Consider the following 14,454-nt stretch of genomic DNA (forward strand, 5'->3'; position numbering starts at 1 on the left):
TAATACGTGAAATGTATCAACGTTTGAATCACCAATTTTGTAGTAAGCTTCAATAATTTTAACGCGTTGTTAGCTAATATTATGACTGTTCAAATGACAGCTGTTATTAAAGGTGTCAAACCACCAATTTTAGAATATCACACAAAATCTGATTAGTTGTTTTAATGACCATCAATGATCATCAAAGACATTAAATGAAAGAATATTATACTATTCTTACTTTTCTTCTGGCTTTTTTTATTTTGTTTTTCTAAAGTAAACCTCCCAAAACAGTCAATCGTTAAAAAGTCACTGAAACTAAGAGAATGCATGTTTATAGTGTGGTTATCCATCACTGCCTTTTATCACATCACGCATGCTCAATTCAACTAATTAGGGTTAATAAGTGTCCATAAATAACACTAATAACACAACCATCATCACACAAGGCCCTAAAATTATAACTTTTGTACCTTATTTAAAATTCATTAATCATATACACCTGCATCATCAAGATTTATGTAAGGTACCCATCAGGTTAATTTCTATACGTATGGCTACTCTTCTGTTAGGTCTTGATTTTTCTCAACTTTTTCGTTGATGACCTGTTCTACAGGTCTATACTTTATTTCCTGTTTCTCCGCCTTCTTATTGCTCTTGCACCGCATAATTTAGAGAAGATTTCTCACTTACAACAAAAACTTCATCCATTGATCTTTCCTCTTTCACATCAAGATTCCCCCCCCCCCTCCTTTAAAGAAATAATTCCCGATCAATTTATCGCTTAGAAAAAGCGACTTGGAATAGATGGTATGTGTTTGAATAAAATAAATAAGAAGAAAAAAGAAGTAATAAATACAAACAATAACGGGACTCTTTAATGCCCAGGTAATGTTCGTATCTAACTTCAAAAGAATTCAATAGAATTCCAATTGATTACAAATAAAAACGCAAGATATTCATCGTCTCTTCGTTTCAAGTTCTACAAGTTTCATGGTGCGTATGAACCTAACCTAGCCTACCTCCAACAAACCTTCTTATGTTTAACAAAAGCAAAGAACTGAAGTCTTCCTTCCTCCCCGAAAGAGTATATCTATTAACCAACTGAATGGAAATAGATAAAAAAGAAGAAAAAGTCGAAGTCAAAGAAAAAAGTCCTATCTTAAGTTGTTTATTTTAGTTAAACTTGAGCCCATCAAGTGATTTGTTGCAAGGTTGTTTCGTTTAAGAGTCCCTCGACCCATCATCAGCAGTTCAGCTTTCAGCATCAGAACATCAGCATCAGCGACAATAATACAAGTGATAAACTACATCAATCGATTTTAAGCCTTCTTCAGGCTATTAAGCTTGTATATGGCACCAGGTGCTGATGAAGCTTCCATCAGAGTAATTTTCTGTTTCTCTATTTCGATTTCTTTTATATTCTTTTGAAGAAATATACATACAAAAAAAAAACAAACAATACGTTTGTCCGATACAATCTTGAAGAAAATAATGGACATTAATTGACGATAATATGACCCATTATTGCACTGCAAATGATAAAACCTAAGAGCAAAAAAAAAAAACAAATAAAGAAAAACACACAGAAGGTACACACCCCCCGTTTGGATTTTCCTGTCCATCACTATTTCGCCTTGAAAGGACTCACAAGGAGGAATAAGGGGGTGGGAGATTTACTTATGTGCACGTGGAGAGGATTAAGTGCAAAGTTGTTGATGCTTAGGGCGACAATACCTTAGAAGGCTTTGAAAAATTGGATGAATTTTCCAAAAATAAAAGTGGTAAGGACATTCATTTTGAAAAATTCAATCTGCCTAAAAATTTAACGTAGGTCAGACATTTTTCACCTTATTTGCACTTAAATCACAGAAGAACAAATTATGAACAAAAAAAGTGGGGTTTTGGAATCGTGGATACCAATCAAGTATTGAGATGGAATAATAGATTTTTCTGAGAAAGTTAAATATGAACAAGTTGAAAATTCCACCAACTCTAATTGCAATAAGGGTAAGATTAAGGAAGATATCACTCTCTTTTTAAAAAAACTAAGATTAGACGCATTTTCGTTACATGAAATTGGTAGATAATATTTTTCATTTAATGTTTCCTCTTCAAAGCACTATTAAACAATATTGCTCTTAAGGCTTTCGGTGGGAATTGCTAAAAAATAGATAAAGATTTTCGACAGGGCTTCTACAGGCGTCATTTTTAAGACATTGGTTTTTAAAGTAGACCAATTTTTCATAAATTTAAGTGCAAAAAAATATTTACAAACAAATATGTTTTTGTTCGGTAGTGAAATAAACTGATTGAAATGAAAGTAGTTCTCTGAGGTGAAAAAACTATATATAATTTGCATTTTAATGTTTTGTCTTCGAAACACTATTAAATAACATTGCTCATAAGACTTCCTTCGTGATCTACTAAAAAAAGAATAAAGATTTTCAACAGGGCTTTTAAAGGCATCATTTTTAAGTCATGGATGTTTATGGTAGACCAATTTTTCGTATATTTAAGTGTTGAAAAGTATTTTCAAAAAAATATGTTCTTGTTCGGTAGTGAAATAAATAGTTTGAAATAAAAGTAGTTCTCTTAGGCGAAAAAATTAGATATAATTTGTATTTTAATGTTTTGTCTTCGAAACACTATTAAATAACATTGCTGATAAGACTTCCTTCGTGATGCACTAAAAAAAGAATAAAGATTTTCGACAGAGCTTTTCTAGGAATAATTTGTGTGTTCTTCAAAGGACTTAATTTGTAACTGTCCCTCTTTAAATTTAGTTTAAACATTTTTTTATATTGGTTATGGATCAAATGCACAGGGTTATCCATTTTCCGGTTCCAAAAGTTGACGATAATAAAACACATAAAGGGTGTCCCAAAATTAACGCAAGATTTGAATTAAATAGAAAACGCCGTTTTTAGTCTTTTGAAAGTTATATTTTTATTGACTCATAAAGTACATAGGATAGGATTATGTATGGAATAACGCATCGGACAAATAGCCTTCATGGCTTTGCATGCACATGCGCACTCTTTTGTTGAAATTTTCCATGACCATTCTGCGTAAATGTGGCTGAATTTCGTTGATGCAGCGTTGAATCTCTTGTTGACTTGTTGACATAGACTTGTGATTTCAAATAACCCCATAAAATGAAGTCTAATGGTGTTAAATCACACGATCTAGGAGGCCAATTTTTATCACCGAAACGAGAGAGTACACGACCTGGAAATGTCTCATGCAGTAATTGAATTGTTTCACGCGCTGTATGACATGTGGCACCGTCTTGTTGAAACCACATATTGGACACATCAATATCATCCAATTTAGGCAGAAAGAACTGTGAAATCATGTCGTGATATCGAGCACCAGTAACAGTCACTGCTTGACCAGCATCATTTTCAAAAAAATATGGCCCAATTATACCTCCAGCCCAAAATCCAAACCATACAGTCACGCGTTGTGGATGCATTTGTTTTTCGACAATCACATGTGGGTTCTCCGAAACCCAAATGCGGCAATTTTGGCGATTGACAAAGCCATCAAGATGAAAATGTGCTTCATCGCTTAGGATGATTTTGCTCGAAAAATCAGGGTCCATTTGTTGATGTTCAATAATCCATTCAACGAACTCTCTTCTCTGTCCATGGTCATTAGGCTTCAATTGTTGTGTTAATTGAATTTTGTAAGCATGAAGACACAGATCTTTGGTGAGTATACGCTGTAAAGAGGTTCTTGAAATTTGCAATTCTTGTCCACGACGTCGAATTGAGGTTCCTGGATTGTCAGCAACTTTTTCACGAACTGCTTCGACATTCACATTTGAACGGCTTGTTTTTGGACGACCAGTGTGTTTGGCGTCTCCAACGGATCCAGTCTTCATGAATTTTTCAATTAATCTCTTCACAGTTGACGAAGTTAAAACACTATTCCGACCATATTTTGTATGAAATTTTCGAACTGCAGCCACCAAGCTTTCACTATTTTTGAAATATTCTTTAATAATGAAGACACGTTGTTAGCTGTCAAACTGCTTTTTTCAGGGTTGCTAACACTTCACTGCACAAATGGAGGCAAATTCAAACCTTGCGTTTATTTTGGGACACCCTTTATAAGATATATACAAAAATATTCGCTCGAGTTGTGTCCAAGTCGTATACTTCAATATTCTTCCATAACTCTACGGATTGACGGTGACAATCGTTTAATTGCGTATTCGAAGAAGTAAGGTTCAATCACACCTCCGGAACGATGAGCGCACCAAAGAGTATCTTTTTGTGTATATGATGGCCTCTCTTCAACTACTTGAGGATTTTCAGAACCCAAAATACGATGGTTTTGTTTATTAAAATACCAACTGCAAGGAATCTACACATTCGGGTCTTCGGCAACACTTCCACTTTCAGCAGCGATATTTTCAGTGGTACGAGCTTAACTATAATACATAGGCTTTACAATACCTGTCTCTTCAAATTTCTTCTCAATTATTCCAATTGCTTGCGAAGTTAGACGATTATGAAAACCATAATCTGCTCTTAAAGCACAATGTGTGGCTGTGGCAGCAGAATCACCATTTTTGTAGCAGGTTTTAAAAATGTGATGCATTGTGCAATAGTTAAGCGATTCATTTTCATAAATGTCAGACTTTCAACTAAAGCTAAAAAATTGGTTTAACAACTTAGTTTGACATATGTTATGTATGTCAAATTCCAGCCCTATAATCTTGAAACCGCAAAATGGATAACCTGTTAGTAAGATAGAAGATTCGACCTAGCTGTGAAAACTAAAAGAAACAAGTTTCAATTTCACTTTTTCTAACAAATAAAATATGATTACCGAAATATTCTCGTATGGATTCTGAAAAAAAAGATGAAGGTGCTGAGATGATGATTCCTTTTGATAACTATAAAGAGACTTTTTGTATTGATACTTTCTTTTAAAGAGTGCTACAAACTAGATTCCTACCAATCCTTCTTCAAAATTAATAAGAGGAAAATTGTTATTATGTATGTTTGAAGCTTATTCGAAAGAACTTTTCAAGGAAAGGTTGCAGTTCCATTTTCACTATAGATTGCAAAAATGTCCTATCAGATTCCAACAGGACTTTTCTCAAGTAGTTTCTTCAAGAATCTTTTTAACAAGATATTACTTAAGAATTCAAAGGAGCCAGTTATAATTTTTTTAGGTAATAGCTATCATTGAAAATTTCTGTCATTGGATAAACATATATGATTGTTGATAATTGAAAGAAAGCTTCAGTTTAACGAGTTTGTTTTGTAAAAACGAATTTAAAATTTACTTTAAAAAAAGTCCTGCAAATAAAGTATTTATCTTAGTATAAAAGTTCTTCAACTAATTATGTAAAACATAACAAACCTAACTTTCCTCATCGAATTTAAATCTCTAAACGAAATTTTCAATGATAAAAACCAATGATAGTTATAAGGGGTGAGTCATTGCTACCATTATTGGTTTTTGGATCATTGAAACTAGGAATTCGAATTTTTTGACAAGTTATGGCTTCCATTGAAAATTGTTTTGATTGAAACAAAATTTCCTGATTTAAATTAAACATTTCCTGGTTTTAGTCTAAAATTGGAGGCAAACGAAATGAAACGCTTTCAGTTGAACAATTATGTTTCGAAATGTGAATCAACTATCAACTCTTCTTTGAAATGATTGCAATACCACTTTAGCAGGATTTTCAAAAGGTTTCATGCTAAAGACAAAAAGGATGTATAATTTAATAAACTGGAATTAAAAAATGAAGTTTTTATAAAAGACGTAACATAATTGAAATTTAGTGGCGATTGTTGAAATATACTATGAATTTTTTTTATTTTTATTAAAAGCGTATTTTTGACAATTTTTAATTACAAGAATTAGTTTCGTGATTATGATTTCAGAAATAAACCACCTTTCCAAATTCCAAATAATCGAAACCTACCACTGTTCAAATGTATTCCGGCATTGATTTCATCCCAGATGATCAAGAATGATTTTTGTATTCTTCTCAAATTTTAAATCTAGCTTCAAGGACGACAAAAATATAAAATTTATATAACTTTCTGAATTCCAAGAATCTTAAGTCCAAATTGTACAGCAGTAAAAAGTCCATAAATCCACCACTGACATAATAATAATGATTCTTAAAAACTCATGGAATTAAACTCAAAATGTAAGATTCGAACTTATTGCAATTAAGCTCTCGTATTGTAGAATTTTAATGTTCATAAATCATTTGAGTAATTATAGATACTTAAAGAACTGACATTAGTGTATCCCTATCTATCTTTTGCTTGCTTTCATATTCTGTTGGATAGTCGCTGTCTGTACCAAATGTATCCCTGATGAATAAAGGAAGTCATCAAGGGAAAGATAGAGTTCTGGTGTATATTCCAACCGAACCGACAACGATGGACAGACCAGACATTTATATAGATAAACCATCCAACCAATGACGCTGACGATGACGACGCAATGTAGCATCATCATGGTATATACCTAGAACTACAAAAACATCTGACAAAGAACACTTTAATAGTTCATTTAGCTAGAAAAATAAAAATTCAAAAAAATAGTTAAAAGAAAACACAACCAAGAAAAACTGAATGAAGAAGAAAAAGAAAAGTTTATATAGCTATTTGGCTCAAGGCAAGTCTCTAATTAACGGCAGGTAATTTGTTCATTTTCTTTCGCAATAATGAAAGGATTTAAAAGGATCTCATTAAATACAAACGTGAAACGCTTTTCTACAGATACCTACTTAACTACCTACCAACCTTAACCTACCCACAACTTATAGATACATACGTTATGTCGTATTTAAGCACATTTAATGGACCTTCAGTGATTGAATTCAATGGCAATACTTATAATGTAAGGGAGCACATTAAGCTCTATAAGAACAAGTGACTGGCAGTGATGGTAGCAATCGGTGGCGGAGGAGGCGGTGGCGTTGGCAGTGAAGATATAATGCGAGAATTTATGATTGAAACAATTTGCAAAGTGCATACGTAACCTACCTTTACAGACTCCAAGGAGAATTGTAGATTTTTATGAATCGAATAGGAAAGATGCTGTGAATATCAATGATTTTGTTTCTGTTTCTTTTACCGACAAATAAGTCTATAAAATCTATAAATAATGAGTACTTATGTTGTCTCCTTATAGCAATGAACAAATTATATGAGTACATTAAATCGTCTTAAAAAAGGAAATAAATGAACTAAATTTACCACTGTCTCACGCTTGTATCCCTTTTCGTAGTTCGTGTGGGAATAAACGTTGAAAGGATTATACTCATAGAAAATTTAATTGTTCATTTAATTGGTAAACAAACTCTGAAAAAACATAGTTTGGCTTTAAAAAGGAACATATGCTGTAAAAACACAAAATAAATGTTTAGAAATCATTGGTGCTCCGAAGTGCGCTAATCTGGTTTCCACGCATCGTTTAAGCAAATAAAGATTTTGGATTGATATTGTATTGATTTTGTATTAACTAATAATTTTTTAGAGATATTTTTCACTAAAAACGGTTGCTAAAATTAACTTTTGAAATTCAACTTTAAAACTTTGATTCAGTTAAAATTTTTAAATTTTTCCAAAAATGGTCGTTCTTATATTCATTTTAAAAATAGTAAAATTCGTTTTCTCCATTTATTTTTGATCATTTACTTAAATAAAAAACGGATCAGTTTAAACAATGAAATAAATATTAATATGAAAATAACGTTCAATGTTGGAAAATTTTACAAAAGTAGGTACGACAAAATAAGTTGTATAAACCTTTTTTTTTAATAGTTCAAAGAATGGGAAACACAAAATTCTCAAAACTATTATTCATAGTGAGTTTTATTAAACAATATTTTAGCCGAAACATTTGCCCGGAAAATCAAAAGTTCTTATGAGTTTCATCTTAAAGCTATTTAAATTCCAAGATGAAATAAGTAAGTAATCAAATTTCGAACAGCTTTGAAAATCTAAGCAAACATTTTTGTTTTAAAAACATACATTTTCGAAGAGATAAATGAGTGGGAATTTTTGTAAATCCACCAGAAACTCGATTGAGACATTGTTTGATATTCCCGGTGAAATATTTTCAAAAGTTGGATCAATTAAGATTATAAAATACAAAAATGGTTTGCAAAAACTCCTCAAATCAACACTGAATTAATAAACTAATTTTATTACAATAAATGATGCAATAAAAATAATGCTAAAGGGAATTCGACTCTTAATAAATTTGTTTTCCTGTTTAAAAAAAAACTTGATTTGCTTCTTTTTATTATAATTAGCGCACACACTTAAGGGGATGATGCCACCCTTATTATGCAGAGGTTAAGACAAGAAACATTTCGACGATGTTCAAGCGACGTAAATGATCTTATGGTGGTAATATCACCAATCAATCTAAATGCTCTACGTTCAATACTGTCCAAGAGGCTTAAGTAAGTTGCAGGAGAACCAGCCTAGATATGGCAGTTATACTTAAGCTCTGGACGTTTATAAGTCTTGTAGATACCAGCCAGATCAAAGGGGGAGAAAAACTTCTTGCATCGCCTTAGAAAACTTAAACATCTTGAGGTATGTGATCGTTCCACCAAGAATATCGAAATGTTCAATCTCCTCGATGCAAGTGCCATCCAGGGATAATGGCAAGAGATGCTTAATGCTTTCGAAGCATTAAATTCCACCCCAATGTACAATGCTGTCTAGGTCGGAATTTAATGAGCTTATCATATTTTGTCGTTTCAGTTCCACATTCGAAGAAGAGGGATGTGAATCTGAAAACGAATATGAAAGCTAAGAGTATTATCGATCATTAATAAAAATGAGAAAGAGTGTTGGAGATAGAACTGAACCCTGAGGCACACCAGTATTTATTTTGTGGTTTTCAGTCTACTTTCTATAAACAAAATGAAATAACAAACAAATGATGTTCGCTTGAATTTTTTGAGTACGTATAATATACAAATTTGAATTACAAAACTATTCAAACATTATTGCAGATTTCGTAGTCTTAACAAGTTTTAATCGTAAAGGTTTGAAATTTAAAAAAATGTTTCTATTTTCGAAATTAAAAAAATATTTTATTAGAAAAAGAATTATTTTAATTTTGTATTTCCTTGTGTAATGCTTAACGAGAAGAACGTAAACATATGGGCCTACGGTACAATCCGGCCTTTTAGATCCAGCTTATTGGCAAGCCCTAAAATATTTTAAATTTCAAACAAAAAATATCAGATGTCAATACAAAAATTCATGAACTTGTAAATACAAGCAAAAATTTAGTTTTTGGAGAAATTTACTTTAGAAGCTAAAAACGTTTACAAGTTGGATATTTGTTTGAGTTTCGGTTTTGGTGTTATTTTTAATCTAAAGTAGTTTTAATCTGTCCATTGCATACTTAAAATTTGTAAGACAACCACTCCTCAAAAAAATATATGAATGTTTAATTTTCAACAGAAAATCACACAAATAGTTTTTAACTATGCATCTTTAACCGCTCCTTCGGAGCCTCAAAGTCTCTTTCAGCATTACTCAAGTATGCTGAGAAGCCGAGTTCTTAGTAATATGAACTTTGCATAGAAACGGTTTGACTTGTCGAAATTAAAATGTAGTTTTTTTGTTGTTGTTCATAGGTCTAGAGATATCGACTTCAAATAAATTTTGATACACCGATAATAATGCAGAAAGATGCAGAAAAGACTCTCAAGAAAATTAATTGTGTGTTTTTTTTTAAATTTGAGATATCGGCTTCAAACTAATTTTATATTATGGAAAATATTATTGTCAACATTCACTTAAAAGTAAAAAAAATCGAAATAACAGTTTTTCTTACAAAAGAAGATGAAAAAAAACCTAAACCAAATCATTACCCAGATTAGTATTTTTTTTTAGCCAAATATCTTTTCAAGGATTTAAGATCATGGCTTCAATCTAATTTTATCTTATAAGAGATATTGTTTTAAACATTCGGTCAAATTTTGAGAAAAATCGAATTGATAGTTTAAAAAAAAAATTAAAATAAAAACAAAAAAAAATACTGAAACTTAGTCAAAATATACTTTTGACTCAAATATCTTTTCAAACATTAAAAATATTGGCTAAATAAAAAAATAAAATCTTCAAAAAACTACGATGTTATCAGTGCCCCTTTTTTTTTAAGTTCCTTGTGTATACTTAAGACCTAACAAATATTGGCCTACCGTATAATTTATAAGCTTTACAAATCCAGCTTTTTCGCATACCTTGAATATTAAATTTTAAACACAAAAAAATCGGGTGTCGGGTGGAATTCATAAACTTGTAAATACAAAATAAGTTTTGCTTTTCGAAAATTAAAATTGGAAGGTAAGAATGTTTAAAAGGTTTTCTTTTTTGAAAACTTCAGACTATCAATCTTCAAAAATAAATGTATATACATATAACTTTCCACAGAAAATCATATACAAAGTTTTCAAGTTTCTTTAACCTTTGGTTCTGAACCTATCAGTGTCTTTAGCATAACGCAAGCATGTTTTAAGGCCGAGTTTTTAGTGTCACTTTTCTTTATTTTAGACTAATCAAAACTTTGAAATTAAGAAGAATTACTCCAATGAAAAAAAAATATTTTATTCCAAAAGAATCAAAATATTGACGTATGAATTCTTTCTCAGATTGAACTTTTCAAAGAGCTAATTTTTCACCTTAAGTAATTTTCAAAGTAAATTACATACAAATAATGATCCGAACATTTATAACCATTTGATGAAAAATAACTATTCAGGCAAGTAGTTATTTTATACCCAATAAATTCCTATTTTCCTTATCCTTTAAGTGTGTTTAATCATTGCCATAAGGTAATTAAATCCTCTTAAGCTCATTAAAAAGTCTATACAAGAACCTTTAACAAATTCAATGAGTACACGAGTATTTTGATTGCCTTCATTCTTCCAGTTGGAATAAATTACTTTCAATTTATAAATTGATTAATTGGACTAATGACTTCTTGTCGATTGATTAAAATCCAAACATAACACCCACCCATCCCCTCATGAAAACGACGACGACGCACGACCAAAGCGACGCCTGCAGGATTGTTGTTTACCTACATATTTTACAAAACACCTCCTGGACCATTCAATTATTCATAAACTGTCATGTAAATGTTACTTCCCCCTTTTCGACCAAAAAAATAAACAGAGGGACTTTATATGAACTTACCTTATCCTTGTTATTAATTCCTGCCTTGTTGTAGAACTCCTCGCGGGCATTATTCAAACTGTCGATTATCGAAGATGTATTCACATTCGAATCGTAGAGCATGTCTGAGCTCAAACTGCTTCCATCTGTGTTCGTGATGATGCTCCCTGAACTGCTGCCAATAGTTCCACCAATTGGTGTCCTCTGTTGTATTTGAACTGCTGGAGCTGGTTGCTGTTGTTGTTGTTGCTGTTGCTGCTGCTGGAGGATCGGTGGAGTTGACATTGTTTTTTGTTCAATTTGTATTTGCTGTTGTTGTTGGAGTGAAGCTAGCGAAGACGCTGTCGCCGCCGCTGCTGCAGCCGCAGCCGCAGCCGCTGCCACAGACGCTTCTTGCTCTTGCTGCAACAGTTGCTGTTGATAGGCTTGTATTTTATTCAACTGTTGGTGTTGTTGCTGTTTTTGTGGCGATTGATGCTGCACTTTCATCATTGTCTCCGAAGGTTCCTTGGATGGAATTGGAGACGATGGTTTTTGTATCTTTACCATCGGCTGAACGGTTGTTATGGTAGAAGAAGAAGGAGACGAGGAAGATGTGGCAAATGATGTCGTCGTGGGCTTCATCGACGATCCAACCATCGATGATGGCTTTTGGCCATTAACACGTTTTATCGATGACGTCGATAATTTAGTCAATGATGATGATGACGATGATGATGCCAATGATGATGACGAACCTGGCCTCTTTGTTGAGTTGGGTCGTGATTTAGTCTTGCTCGTGGAAACTAGGGTACGATGATTATTGTTATTAGATCTTGCCGCAACAAATTGATCCTCATCCGTCTCCCCAGAGCCGATAGTCGTCGAAGTTGGAATTTCTCCATCATCTCCACCGCCTCCTTCGTTGTCTTCATTTAATTCAGATGATATATCATCATGAATGTTAGATTCATCATCGTTGTCGGCATTGGCAACGGAATCAGAATCAGTGGCGATGGCGTCCATTTCTTTGGCAGCAGCAATTTCTCCACTTGCGTTGATGTCTTGATTGGTCGCCATTGAGTAATCATCCATATCTTCCACCGCTGTCGACATCATCAGTGATCCATCTGAAGTGGTTGTTATGGCATCGAGATTTTTTGTCGTATCTTCGATCGAACTGGACGATGATGGTGAATAGGCCGCCTCCGATTCAGAACTTGTCGCCAAGCTATCCGATAGAGTTGTCTCTTGGCTTTCAGTTGGAGGCGAAGCATCAGCTGATTCACTGCTACTTGCATTAGTTAAATTATCCTGAGCCTGGTTTATGTCAATAGATTCCTTGAGACGTGCCACTCTTTCGACAATTCTTTCGAGGATTTCCTTTTGGGAATCGGGCAGGTTCTTCGTATCCATTTTCAGGAGTTTATTGTATTTTTCAATATTTTGTTTGACCGTTTCTATGTCGGCAGCCATTTTGGTTTTTGATTGACGATGCATGTCATCGGGGGCGATGTAATGGGTGCGGGCTTTTCGATCGCTAAATCCGACTAATTCGATTACTCCCGGATAATTAGGACTGGGTGTGGGAAAGACACTGTCTATAAGTCCGGCAAGGGTACACAGCACTAAGGCCCAACTAAGAGGGTTAAAATACATTTTTTCACTGTAACGTTTTTTTTTTTCAAAACTACTGTCAAACACTACCAAAATGTTATGTTCACACGCGAAGGCAAGAGCGAGTAACACTTTCCAGGACACTTTTTGGTATCCTGCCGTTTTTTTGTTGAAGAAAATTTGAAGTATTTAGTTTTACATCCACGGTTAGAAAAAACGAACTCGGGTATCTTAAAAATTATCCAAGTATCTTTTGCACTTAAAAAGTATCTAACGATCAAAAATTTCCGAAAATCAAAATTTCACAAAATTTCCTTTTCACTTTCAAGTTTTCTTCCTATTTTTTTTTAATGAGCTTAAATTTAAATAAAATCAGAGAACTTGTTGGATACAAAAATAGTAAGAAAAAAAAGTATCTATCCAAAAGAGGATCTCCTAGTTTGTTCTAAGTGACGATCTAGCTTCGGATGACAAACACAACATACTAGAAGCACCGCTGCGGTACAAATGTTCCATGAAGCGATTTTGCTGCGTCTTATAAAATTTCATGACCAACTTGCAGCCGCAAAAGTTACAATCTTTCTTTCTTTGGTTCTACCTTTTACTTCTTCATATTATTTCTTATTTCTCGTTTGTTTTCTATTTTCTTTTATTATTTTCTTCTCCGTCGTCATCATTAATATCATCATCATTATTATCATCATCGTCGTCGTCGTCAGAATGGATGATGATGGTCTTAAAGTCGTGGTTGGTCTTCACTTCTTCTGGTTGAGCATTATCTTTGGTTTTTTTTTTAACTTATTTTTTTTTTTGGCCAAAAATCATGGTCATGGTTTGAAGAGACTTAGATACTAGATATATGTATGTAGTTATAGTAGCGCACAAGATTGGAATACTAAAAAATAGTATTAACAAAAAAGAAAACAACAAAAAAATGTTAAATTCACGAGAATGTTTTATACGGTAGTACACTATAAGTTGCAATGTTGTGAAGTTTGGTGTTATATATAGGTGGATGGAATATATTTTTTTAAAATTTTTGTTTTTGTTTTTATTCATGCTTAAAAGGTATAAGCTACTGATGATGATGGAGATTTAGCCTTTATAGTGGGTTTCTATTTGAGAAAAGTAGAATTTGCGTGTAAACTTTATGAATTTATGGGCATCAGGAGAGTTAAGGTCAGAGTTACAGTTTTCCACAGTTTATTGTGTTTGTATGAATTTAGCCAGAATTTGGTAGCTCATTAAGAAAGTTGCTTAAACAGAAAAAAGTCAAAGTTGACCATTTGTGCAATTGGTTTTGATATGTTGAGTATTTTGTTCGAAAAGCAAATATAATCGTAAACTTGTTTGGAAGACTCAAATGTAAATAAGCCTGTCTTCTTGAATTGACTTAAACTATACAAATTCTAACATTACTTGACCTTGCTTACTTTATAGTTTTTTTCGCAGCGCTGTAAAAATAAGTAAAATGAATATATTGAAAGTCATCTTGAATCTTAAATATGCCTACTTTCTGGAATATCAGTGCTATATAATTTTTCTTATCGTTTAATTTTTTTTACAGCTAGAATATAACTTTGCGAATAGAAATTACAAATTTTTAAACAAACCTAAGCAAATTTGGATGCAGATGCAATGGTGCAATGTTGACTAGAATATTTTCACTTATAGAATCTAAAAG

General features: G+C 32.8%; 2 protein-coding genes across 2 annotated transcripts in view; one reads left to right on the forward strand and one right to left on the reverse strand.

Moving 5' to 3' along the window:
• LOC129948297 (serine-rich adhesin for platelets) overlaps positions 1 to 13,263 on the reverse strand; it is an 85,363-nt gene extending 72,100 nt beyond the window's left edge. Inside the window, exon 1 of the mRNA XM_056059250.1 lies at positions 11,196 to 13,263. Coding sequence (XP_055915225.1) covers positions 11,196 to 12,812 — 1,617 coding nt within the window. The 5' untranslated portion in view covers positions 12,813 to 13,263. The remainder of the gene's footprint in view (positions 1 to 11,195) is intronic.
• LOC129948296 (elongation factor-like GTPase 1) overlaps positions 1 to 14,454 on the forward strand; it is a 220,269-nt gene that overhangs the window by 82,449 nt on the left and 123,366 nt on the right. The window lies entirely within an intron of this gene.

This window comes from Eupeodes corollae, chromosome 2, assembly GCF_945859685.1.
Source record: "Eupeodes corollae chromosome 2, idEupCoro1.1, whole genome shotgun sequence".
Lineage (NCBI taxonomy): Eukaryota > Metazoa > Arthropoda > Insecta > Diptera > Syrphidae > Eupeodes > Eupeodes corollae.